Source organism: Egretta garzetta, unplaced genomic scaffold (genome assembly GCF_000687185.1).
Source record: "Egretta garzetta isolate BGI_Z169 unplaced genomic scaffold, ASM68718v1 scaffold374, whole genome shotgun sequence".
Classification (NCBI taxonomy): domain Eukaryota; kingdom Metazoa; phylum Chordata; class Aves; order Pelecaniformes; family Ardeidae; genus Egretta; species Egretta garzetta.
The window spans coordinates 2,183,371-2,195,983 of NW_009259419.1; the positions used below are offsets into that span (position 1 = coordinate 2,183,371).

A 12,613-nucleotide genomic window follows, 5' to 3' on the forward strand; every position below is an offset into this window, starting at 1 on the left:
ACAGGGAAAACTTCTAGCAGCTTCTCACAGAAGCCACCCCTGTAGGCCCCCCACTACCAAGACCTTGCCACACATTACTTTTCACATCTATCCAGTGCTTTCTTTTCTGTTTAGAATCCAGAAATTTGTTACACGCAGGAGGGAGTCTGTATTAGAACTGTTTTCGTGAAAGCATAGTCTAGCAGGCTTGCTAAATTGAGTTCCCTGTACTGGGATGCTGGTTTGTTTAATCCTGTAAGACACTTCACGTGAATGTCTAGACTCATTGTTGAAAGAAATAGAGCCAAGGAAAGTGATAAAAAGTTAAAAGAATAAAACAATGTAAAACTTAGCTTACTGTTCATTTTCTGCTATTCAGTCATCTTGCAAATTAAAACATGGGAAATACACAATGCTTGTGATTCATTCAAGTGAGATGCATGGTTGTTCTTTTGCAAGAACATCAAGATACCATTTGTGGTTATACTTCTGATTTTCTAGTTCAGATAGGAAAAGAAGGAATAGCCTGTACCATCCAAGCCAAAAATAGTTTTGCTATTTGTTCAATAATTTTTACAGAACAGAGACCTTAAAAATTGTGGTAAAATCTGGTTTAGTTACTTGAGAACATAGCAGTTCATGTATCAGAACAGACTTTTTTTTCTACGTAAGAATATCACACCATAATTGCTATAATAAAAACTCCTCACAGAGGAGTGTCAAGCACTGGAACAGGTTGCTTGTAGAGGTTGTGATATCTCCATCCTTGGAGTTTTTGAAAGCTCAGCCTTGGACAAGTTGATCTAACTTTGAAGTTGGCCTTACTCTGAACAGGAGGTTGGGCTACATAACCTCCAGAGGTGCCTTCTAACCTCAGCGTCTCTGGGATTCTGACTCTGAAGAGCTTGCAAATGGCAGAAGCTTCTGGTGCAGAAAATACTTCGTGCCTTCTGTGTCTTCTCAGATGTTTCTGTCCTACTTGCTTATATCCAAGTAGTGATTTTTCGTGCCAATCTTCATCTGTTCTTTTGTGTGTGATCTCAAGGTCTTCTTCACAGTTGGTTTGCATTAGTTTATGCAAGGAGGGTGTGGATGCTTATGGAAGTATAGGGCAAAGTTTAAAGTAGATAAAATACCTGATTTATTTTAATACAAGGAAAAATATGGTTTAAATATCAATGCTGCTTTTATATTTGTATAGGAATTAGACACTTTTAGTATTTGAATGTTTTGCATAAAAGAAGATAAGGAACGGTCTCATCTTTTTCACTGTATAATTATACCCAGCGTTGGTGACCAGCAACCCTTCCCTGTCCTCTCCTATCCCCCTCAGAATTTCTGCCTGAAGCATATGCTGGAAATACCTCAGCACTGGTTGGTTGATCCTATATATGCTTTATAGAAACAGTGAACAGCGCAGAAAAAAATATGTATCAGTAGTTCCCCTGTACAAAGAAGAGGACGGAAAATGCCAAGACTTCTGACCTCACACAAGGCAGACTTGATGGATGGTCCTTTGCTTTCAAACCTGCCACTCCAGTGCTGCTTCAGTCACTGCCTAGATGTTTTTTGGGACTATTTGCATTTTATTTATCCAATGTTCTTCTGTGCCCCTCCCCAGACTCAATGGTGGGGCTTTTACTGGAATGCCAGGCTGAGGGGTAGCTGGCAGCAAGACACCCTCATGCTTTTAAGAGCTCTAGAGTCAAGATTCCCATGGCAGTCTCCCTGCTCAGCTTTAATTTTTTTTGACATGTGTGCACTGAGTAAATTGAGAATGTGTTGTCACCAATATATTGCTTTCAGCTTGCATTATTGTTTTAACCAGTCATCAAGGTATGACAGTGTATGTTGCGTATTATAATCACGCTCAGAAGTAGAAGCAGAACCGAGTCAGAAGACTTATCTAAAAGATGGTGAAAGAAAGATGTATGTTCTTTTCAGTAGGTATGTGCTAGGAATTTATTAGAAGCTATAAAATGCTGAAATATAAGACAAAGTTCAGATTGTTTTAATAATTTAATTTTAAGATAAAGATTTCTGTGTGATAACTTGAAGCAATAATTCTTGCTGATAGAAAGCACATGGGCTAGGTAGACTGCAGAGCTGGAAATACCACTCCAGGTACCTGATTATTTGGCTCTCTGAGGGTATCCTGGAAAGTACAGAAGAAATTCTGTGACGAGTGACACTGATGAAGTCGGGTTTGCTACTAATCTGTGCTCTGCATCCCCTTTTTACCCCTACTCACCCCTCCTCAATAAAAAAAAAAGAACTCCACCCCCTGCCATTATAATATTGGAGAAGACCAAGACCATGAAGTTTGCCTGGACAAGAGGGAGCCAGTGGCCTTGGCTGGTTTGGATGTAATTGTGCACTGCCTGGCCAACTGACAGCCCACACAGAGGTGGTAGTGATTTGAGGCTGCACTTTTATGGCCTCTTGCTCACTGGGACACTACATTAAGTGTCTCTCTCTGTTCCCCACTGAAGTGCTCATTTTCATGAAACCTATCTGTACAATTGGTTCCCAAGTGGTTTTGAGAGGCTGGGAGGAGAGGCAGCACAAATGTAAGCCTTATCTCATTAAAATCTAGACTAAAAAACCATACCCCATGCTACAAAAAAAATTACCTAGTTAGGATGAGACGCTGAAGTTTGCGTGGTTTTATACTTTTTAGATAAAAAAAATACACCAACTGTTTTTTGGAGAGGAAAGTTTAAATCATCTCATTGGTCACTTTTCTGCTGTGATCTTTAGCTCCCTGTCCAACTTCAGGTTTCTTTTTCAGAGCTTAATTTAGATATTGTGCATGCAGTGCTGTTCTGTTTGAGTAACTTCTGCTCTCAGTACAAATTGTAATTTGATCGAAAAGCTTTTGTGTCCTAAGTAATAACCAAATTAGATGGTGTCTTCTGTTATTCTCTCCTCTGATAGTGTAACAAAAACATTTATTTCAAATACCTTCTTGACCTTTTTGAATTTTAAAACTTCAGCAAAAGCTTATTTGCTTTGTATTGTCAATACATTGCAACTGTCTTCACACAGAGCTTGCTAGGTGCCAAATCCCGTGGTCCTTTTTGCAATCAATTTTGGGGGGTATTTTAGATTATGTAAGAGATACGAAATAAATTTTCATCTAAAAAAAAAAACCAAGGAAAAAGAATTGTATTTTTATTGAAGGTCTGTTGTATTTCTATGTTGCAAATTGGTTTTATTCTCAAAGAGCAAATAAAAAAATCTATGTGGTATAATACAGAACACTAATGCAGATTTCTAGGATGTTTACCCTCTTTGCAGTGAGAACAGCATCCTTGCTTAAACAAGGAAAGAGCAAAATACTTTTTGTTTGGGAACTCCCATGCTTTCTAATTCTTGGAACGTCTTTGTCGGTAAATACACTTTTGCTTCCAGTTTCTAACCCGCTGTACTAATGTTAGTATAAGTTAAGTAACAACAAATTCTCACCTTTATTACAGTGTATACAGCCTTGAAATATTAACTGTGTCCAGCCTCAGGTACTTAGTACCACTTGGGTTGAGCAAGAGTAGTGACAAAAATGGAGCTCAGTGAGACGTGACAGACTGGAGCAAGCAGTGTCACCCATCTGATGGCCAGAACAATCTCTGCTTCTGCTTTTCTGCAGAAGTGTATGCTGGCTGCAGGAGGGGTGGCTGAAAGAATGTAATCAATAGTGGATGGAACCAGCCTTGGTGTTTATCTGTCCTGAAAGGTGATCGTCCAAGATTTAACAGTCTTAAAAGACATTTAAAAGTCATACTCTTTTATTGTGATGATTTTTCCCAGAGATAAGTAACTTGAACTTAAGAAATAGCTAGTGGTGAATTAGGAGTTAAGATTTAGCTTGCTGAACAAGAACCAGTCTTTGACTTGATGGCAGCTTGCCATGCCTTTAGGAATTGAGGGCCCCACCAGAACTGGCCTATCTTGAAAGTTGTGCTTTCTGGAAGTGTGTTATGTTCACTGCTGTAAGTGCATAGTGTCTTACTGGGGTGTGACTTCAAAATTACTTCTTGTTGGCAGTTTGAAACATGATTATGGGGATATAATCTGAGTCCTGCTGTTAAAGGTTCCTGAAAAGGAAAAGAAGACATTGCAGATGTCACCCAGTAGCAGTATGTAAACCGTAATAGAAAGCTGTTTGCAAAAGGGTGGCAGCTGAGATGTTTGTATTATCTGCACTTGTATTCACCGCTGATCCCATGTACAGGTGTAAGAGCATGTTAACGCATATGTGTGAGGACATAGCTCTCTGCACACAGATTTCTCTCTGCAGTTTGATAGACATTGCATCTCCCCACCCCCTCGTGAAATGCAGCTCTTCTTGTAATAAGGAGGTTTTGCTATTCTTTTAAGCTCAGTTCTGTATTGTATTTTATTGTGGTGCTTTGTGAATGGCTTCCTAGTTTTACTGCATAAGAAAATGCTGGCAGTTAAGAGTATTGTGGACGAGAATTCCTCACCAAGCTTACTCTGGTGCCGTGCTTGTTTAGCTTTGCTGGTCTGACATGCTTCTTCGTAAAATCTGGGGCACACAAAGCTGACTGTTAGGCATATTGCTTAGTAAATTTTATTTATCAGTGTGCTTTCTGGTTGTTTTCTGTGACAAGCTATCCAATATGTCAATTCCAAAAGTGGAGTCCTATGGAGCCCTGTGCAGTTTATTTTGGTATGAAATCTCTCTTGACAGCTGACAGTCCAGCCCCTGAGCAGTTTCATATCTCTATGAAACTCTCACCTGCTGCTCATTTGGCATTCAGTACTCTTTCTCAATTAAATCTTGAATATTATCCTCCTCACCCCTGCCTGCCTCTTTGTGACTAATTATTTGGTTTCCATGAAGAAATCATGCTGTTGGAAGACTTTGCATCTCTAATCATCTTTCACTTCTTTTTGTTTGGAAGGAACCTAATGGGGAAACAGACATTCGGTAGTTATGTTGACTTAGTTCAGGAACTTTGTGCACCCTTGACTTGCTAATTCTTCTGTCAGCGTCTCTTCTAGTGCCTCTTTTTCTGAATTTCTTCTGTGGGTCAGAATCAGGTCATGCTTTGTTTTATTCTGGCATTTTGAGGACGTTCCCTGTGTTGTTCTTACCAGTCAACATGCTTAAAGTTGGCTTTTGACTTCAAGAGTTGACAGAATGGTAGAGGTCTTGAATATAATTAAAAAAAAATGCAGTTGCAGAGGGAAAAGAGGCATTAGTATCGGTCTACAAATTATACATCAGAGAACTGAAAAACTTTACAGATTCCTAAACAGCAAGCTCCAAATCAAGCTTTTCCACGGTTGCATGCAAGAAGCAAATCTATAGGTAGCTAAGTTTCAGCAGTCCTGATGCTTATGGAGTTGCGCTTTTTTTTTTCCCCTCTCTTGCTAATCTCCTGTTCTCTTACAACTGTAACGAAGTGCCAGGTCCGAAGCTTGTGCCTGGATTCCCCCCCATCTAGCTCCAGATGTTCAGCAATGGCAGTCATGCCATTGGGCTTGGGCGATCTCTAAAGCTAGACTACTTTCATCAGCTGCTTTCCTTTCTCACTCATGGCATTTCTCTTAACCTCCTTGTCTCTCAGAGTGTTGTTCTTGGCATCACATCTCATTTCTTGTGCTGGTTACAGTCTCTTGAATTGTCTCTTCAGTGTCATCATTATCTGGTTGACTTATGCTTGCTGCTGAAAGTCTAGTTCAGGCTTTGCTTACTTCCCTGGTCTGAAATAATCTGAATTTCCTCATTAATGGGAAGTACAAGTTACTTTCAGTTCAGCGCTGATTTTCTATTTTTTCAGATACTATTCTGCCAAGGCATTAGACTCTGCAGTCTTTGAAGAGTAGGCAAGGAATGGCCAGACATTATTCAAATTATGGTCCAGAATTTATATTTCCCTTTCAGTTACTGTGAAAACTGTTTTGTTGGTCATTGTTTGGGGGGCATGGGGCTGCTTGGTTTTTTTGTTTTGGGTTTTTTGGTATGGGGAGGTTTTTTTGGTTTTGAAGAAGATCCAATCATCGGATCTATGTACGAAGTTATGAGGGTAGTTTCCTTGGGCTGTCTCTGTGTTTGACGGAGATACAGAGAGGCTTTCCCCTGGGGCAAGGGGGCAGTGGAGTGGGGATTCTTCAATGAACACCTCTACCTTTGCTCAGCTGGTGTTGGTAAAGACATGAAATGGTATCAGTGATGAGTTGCAGTGAGTTTGTCTTTTGTTTCTAGAAATAACAGTTGATATCAGAAATGAAAGAAATTTCCTTGTCTGTTTAGTCTCCATGGAGAATTCTATACCAAAAAGCGTAGATGCAGAAATTATCTACAAGAAAATATGTTTAATTACAAGTACTTGTTTTGGGCTTAGCGAGGGAAGAGAAGAGATCACAAAAACCATGTAGAAGAAGGTTCGTGTATTGGGGATGTGAGGCATTTGACTCCCTTTGTGGTATCGGTGCACATACTTCCGTAATTGAGAAGTGAACCGGGCCTCATTTCTTCATTCTGCTTCTTAAAGTTGAATTATAACTGTAGCAGTTGAGGCAACTGTAGAGTGGTGGAATAGGTTTATATTTCAAGTATTGGTTAACGTGGAGGGAGAGTTGAAGTATGCCTCTCTTGTAAATAGCCAGGCATTTCCCATATGTAAATGGGTGTTGTATCCTCCAACTATGCTTTCTCTTTCATGTCCTGAGGTTTTTTAAGACCACTTACGCTTGCTTGACTACAAGATAAGCAAGGAAATTATTGAAACCAGTTTTAAAATTTAACCTGGGGTATTCTTCCTCTGTTGCTCTGCTAATGCTTTGCATGCTGACCTAGAAGAATCACAGTCCAAGATCGTAGGTACTGTAATGCAGTCTTCAACTGCATGAATTATTTTCTCAGCTGCCTGCCAGTTGTGCTTAGTCCTGGTGCATTAATGAAGTCCTGTTATGTTGTTCTAAACCAGACTTAAAACAGCATGTCTTAGCCTTTGCCACTGCATGGAATAGACAGGAAAAGCTGGCAGTGGAGCTGTGTAGACTCCAGATACCCTGTATAGGACACTGGTGGTTGTGTGCTATTTACAGTAGCATCTGAGTAGTATCGCACGTGGTACTGTACCTGTGCACCTTCTCCACCACACCCCTTGCTGCTTCCTCTAATGATACAACTTCAGTATTAGGGACACTTTCCAGAGAGAGAAATGCAAGAAGCATGGAAGAATGCAAGTTCTGTTCTTACTAGTTCCTAGAATAATGCCCATAATTAATTAACGCTTTGCATTCAGGAACAGGTTTTAATTCTTGACCTTCTAGAGCCTTTGAAAAGTGTAGAATATTTTACAGATTTGCTATGTTTAATATACTTGGGCAGTTACATACGTATTATGTTCACATGATGCATGGACATGCATCTGTTCTTAGTGCTTTCTGGTTTTATGTGGTCTCGCAGAGACACTGTATTTGTTTTATTTAAATGGGAAAAAGAGGTCTCCATTTCTCAGAAGTTTTCTCATTTTTGCTTCACAGAAACTATCTTAGAGCATGGACACCAGTAAGAAGACAGAACCCCCTTTATCTGTAGAAATGGTACAACAAAGGGCCAATCCTGATCGCAGTCCTTCAGCATCGATTTATGTTCCAGAGCAAGGTGGCTACAAAGAGAAATTTGTAAATGCCGTGGAAGATAAGTATAAATGTGAAAAATGTCACCTCATCTTATGCAATCCTAAACAGACTGAATGTGGACACAGATTCTGTGAGACCTGCATGAATGCCTTGCTAAGGTATGGTTGTTGTGATGGAATGTGTTGATATCTTTAAAACTTGTGAACTGCTGAAAATAATGTGAACACCATTGTAGTTATAGGAATATATTAAGCTAATGCCCTGGCTCAAAGCAACCTTCTGCCTTGTTGCTTGCTTGATTACTTGTTATCCCTGTGCTGAGCAAACATTTGTGTTCTACTCCAGGTCAGGATGAGACAACTGAGCTTTCTATCAATATTTTTGAATCAGTTGTTAAAGTGGCAGTATGATATGTAATGATGTGTTAGGTAAGAATTTCATTGCCTGTGGAGCCTAGACTGAGTAGCTATTTCATGTGACTGCTAATACGGCTAGTTTGGTGTAGGATGTGCTTACTAAATTGTGGCTGTGTGAGGAAGTGAGCCTGCAGAGGCTCCTCAGAGTGATGGTACCTAGTCTAGCTGCGGACCCAACCTTACAGTTGAGTGGTGGGACCCTTGGATAATGTAACTGCTTGTGGAGCTGCTTCTCCCTGTAGCCTTTCTAGCTGTATGTCCTGGAGCGTGTATGTTTTGTGGATTCCAGGAGGGTCAGGAAGGCTGGCTTCTCTATTACTGGGATGTTTGGGCCAGAGTGCAAAGTGGGTGAGTGAATGTTACAGACATAAAATGAATGCTGAGAGATGCAATCTTTCCCAGTCTAGGTAAGAATAAGAGTGCAATCATTCAAAGAGTATCTAGCTTTTAAGAAGTATCTGTGCATCAGTGGAAGTATGTTTCTCTGCCTCTCAACTTTGATGCGTTGCTATTGGTTGTGTTCAGCAGTGTGATTTCAAAACTTGGTTTAATGTTTGGAGACCATTCTGCAAGCTTTAATCTCCTGGGGTAAATAAGCAGTCAATACTTCTATTTACTACTGGGAAAGCAGAGGTGTAGAAGAGATTGAGCTCACTGGTTGTATTGCTTACTAGACTACTAACAGAGAGAGGATTTGACTTTGGAAGGTCTTGGTGATCTCCTGTTTACTTTTTGTGACCATCTTCACTCTAGGTATTAGTTTATATTTCACTTGCAAATACTGTAATCTCTGGTAGATAAAAATCAGAACTACATGCAGCATGGCAAAAGAAATTGCAGGATATTACATTACTCTGTCTCATAATAAAGAGTAACCTCTGTACAAGGGTCTGTAGCTCACTAAGCCACTCCTGTAGGTTTTGTGCTACAGCATGTCAAATTTAAAACAACGAAAGTCCACCAACTTTTCTTTCAGTACACATTTTCAGGTGAGGCGTAGTTTGTATTTAAGAAATGCAGTTATTTCTTTCTGAATGTATGTGTTTGGAAGACTCTTACATGGTTAATAACAGTGACTGCAGAAAAGGAAACACTTGCCATGCTTGGATGTGTGCAGATGGACAGAGCAGATCCTTAACAATCTAAGCAGTAACAATTCTGGCATTGCTGGAATCCAGGCAATTTTCCTTCCCTGCTGTGAGACATGCACATGTGCTTATTACAGTGCTGCTAGAATATGTGTAATTTTACCTTCCTGACTTTCCAACCAGTCCGTTATTGAAAAGGACACATGGGTAAGGCCATCCACCACACTGCTCTTTCATTCGAGTTATTTCACTATATTTAAGTGCTTGTTGCAAACAAATCCTTTCTAAAATTAAATTTAGAGCTTTTTTTTTTTTTGAGATATAGTGTGCCATAAAACTTGGAAGCAAAATAAGTTTACATTGTTGCTGTATTTGGCACAAAAATTTTTCATTCAGTGTTGATACGCTGCTGCACACACACACACTGATTATATGCTAGCAGCTTCTGTTCCAGGGTTATATGAGGACAAAGAATTGGGAGTCAGTGTAGATAATGCAGTAAAGATGTCTGCTCAGTATGCAGCAGTAGTTTAAAAGAGCATGTGGAATGCTTGAGTGAATTCAGTAAGAGCAAGGAAAGCATGACATTGTATTAAACACTGTATGCCCTCAAGTAGATTAGTTTGTTTCCCTTATTTTTTTTTTTTTAACTTAAGAAAAATATTACAGATATTGAAGCTGCAAGGTAGTTAAGATGCTCAGAAGTACAATGAAACACAGAATGGTCAACTCAAGGAGCAGAAGCCAGTGAGATGATTTTAAATAACCCCACTGATTATATAAAGTAATCAAACTTACTCAGCCTTTTACACTGATTTCCACTGCTGCTAGCAGCTGCAACTTAACGCATCCTGTCAATGAGTTGCTTTACCAAAGAATTCACCTGGCTTTTGCCTAGTACTTTTCATCCGTAGATCTCTGTGCTTTATGAGGGAGATCAGTATGACTATCCCCGTTTTACATGGGGAAAAGAAGCTAAAAAGGAATGAATGGATTTACATTACAACACCTAGCAGATCAGAGCCCGAAACAGCTGTAGGAATCCAGGTTTCTTATACTCCAGTTCAGTTCATAGGTTGCTTTGCTCCTCAACCTACCTGTTGTCTGAGAGATCAGAATTTTGGTAAATAGATTACCAAACCAGCTACAGGGCAATAGTTCAGATAAAGGAGGGGGCAAGCATCTGTAACAGTTGCTAAAACCAGAACAGACTTGAAGGAAATGGACATAAATACTTTTTTTTACCCTAAAAGGATGTGTAATTGACTGTTAGAGAAAGTAAAGTTTGATTAGGTGTTGTTTGGAAAAAGACTGGATGATTGAAGAGACAATATTTTGCCTATTTGCGCAGATGGATTGAGAAGTGATGAAAATTGTGGATCAGGCACAGACTGTAAAATAGGGAATGAATTCTGCCGCCTTGAAGAAAACCACTGCGCAGTTGGCTGGAGGCGTGGTGGTCTTATTTCCTCGGGAATGCCAGATATTGTCCACTGAAAACTCAGTGTTCAGATTTTTTGAAATAACATTGTGTTATCTCATTATAATGAACTATATCCACTTTTAATGATTTTTAAAATAAATCGAATAATCATAACTAAATGCCTCATAAACAAAAATTTTTGTACTACAAAAAAATCAGATGAGTTAAAATAGTTTTTCTCTTTTCTTTTCTCTCCAGTTCTTCTAGTCCAAAATGTACAGCGTGTCAAGAAAGCATAGTAAAAGATAAGGTATTGTTAAAATGGTTTCTTATTCAATAGTATTGAATTGTGTGGCATACATAAGATGTGTTAACTGCTTTGTGGTAGTTATTTCATAAGTCTAATAATCTACCTCAGGAAAACAGTTTTGTTATAAAACCTAAACCATGTATTTTATACAGGAAGACAGCTCATTTTTCCCCACGGTAGAAAACAACGTTAGCTTTGTCCCTAATGTCCAGCCAGGTGTCACATCTTGCCACATTGCAGTTGCCCTCCCATCAGCCGGGAGGATGACGAGAAATACTGCGTCCCCTGTAGATGCAGAGATGGGGCAGATCTAGAGAAACCTTACTCCTGATTTGGCTCCAGACCGGTGTCTACTGTTTCAATAATCTCTTTTTACAGTGTGTTGTTCTGTGAACTGCACTGGAACCAGAACAGTGTGGAGTTACTGTAACTCTGGTAGAATGAGATCCTTTTTATATGGGTATTTCACTGATACCCTCCTCACTGTTTTTCACAGCAAAACTTTGTGTTGCCTTTGAAAGGTTGAGGGTAGACAAATTTCTTTTTGACTTAATACATGGTTTATGCAGTTTTTACATTAGATTTTTCTAAAGTATTTAGTAAATTCTTTGTGTTAGTAGTCTTCCCTGCTTAAGTGAGTACTTGTAACCATTTTCAAGAAAAGGTTAGCGGGTACATTAATCTCTCCTTGTCTGAACTCAAAATAGTTCTCTGAACAGTGCTCGGCATAATCCAGTTTTGACATGGATGGGCTCTCCAGGAGCTCAGACCAATAATCATGACGCCTACTTTATTTGTAGTTTTAACTCTGACTTTCTAGCTCCCAATATGCATAAATATGTACATTCGTTATGAAACTTCAAATATCTCTAAACCCAGGAGGGGGACAAGAAGGGCAGTGTATATTAAATACATGTTAGACTAACTGTGCAAGACAGTGATTTTCATGAAACTGGAAACCTCTCTCTTCCCATGGAGTGCTGATGTCCAAAATCACTGAAGAGCTTTTAGATGGTCTTGGGAAAAATGCTTAAAAATTATCTTCTTACCTTGACTTCAGTCAGCAAAACTGTACTGGCAAACTGATTATTCAAATGAGATTTGTTGATTCATTAAACTTCACATGTGCATTTGAAAAGTAAACAGAAATCAGTGACCTAAGTTAGATGAGATCAGATGAGAGCTGCTGCAGCGTTTCCTTCTTCACTGATAGATTCATAGTCACTGTGGACAGATCTGATCTTAATTCTTTGTTGTTGTTAAATATTAGTATGCAGAACTGTTCTGTAATTATGGTATCCCTGCAGTGTACACAGTATCACAGAACTTTGTCAGAGAAGTAGTCATAGGTTGGGTTTCGTTCTTTGGTATTTCTGAACAGTCACGAAAGCAATTGCAAAATAACTGGAAGATTTTATTGCTTTGGTTTGGACTTCAAAGTAGTAATAATGGTCTTCAGTCCTCATTCCCAGTTCCTGCTCTTCGCAAGGGACTTCTTAAGAGTGCAGTTATGTTGTCTCTTCATCTTGTACAGGGTATCACCCAAAAAAGATGAAAAAACCAAACCCCAAGCTCTATTTCTAACTTCTTGCAGTTGCGTTCTAGACAAAAATGCTGGAAAGGCTTATAAAAGTTTAAATGGAGAGATGGTTAAAGCCTGCTTATCTGTGAAATAATAAACCTCCTCCAGTCTAAGACCTTAGAAAATATCTTTAATTATATGTTACCACTGAAGTGCAAGTAGGTGTTCCAGCTAACCACTGTGGGACTGCCTGCCTGG

General features: G+C 39.3%; 1 protein-coding gene across 6 annotated transcripts in view; it reads left to right on the top strand.

Moving 5' to 3' along the window:
* TRAF3 (TNF receptor associated factor 3) overlaps positions 1-12,613 on the top strand; it is a 68,154-nt gene that overhangs the window by 28,689 nt on the left and 26,852 nt on the right. For all 6 annotated transcript variants that reach the window (XM_009636870.2, XM_035892425.1, XM_009636871.2 and 3 more), the window contains exons 2-3: positions 7,498-7,754; positions 10,782-10,833. In XM_009636870.2, the coding sequence (XP_009635165.1) occupies positions 7,513-7,754; positions 10,782-10,833 (294 nt within the window). In that variant the 5' untranslated portion in view covers positions 7,498-7,512. The remainder of the gene's footprint in view (positions 1-7,497; positions 7,755-10,781; positions 10,834-12,613) is intronic.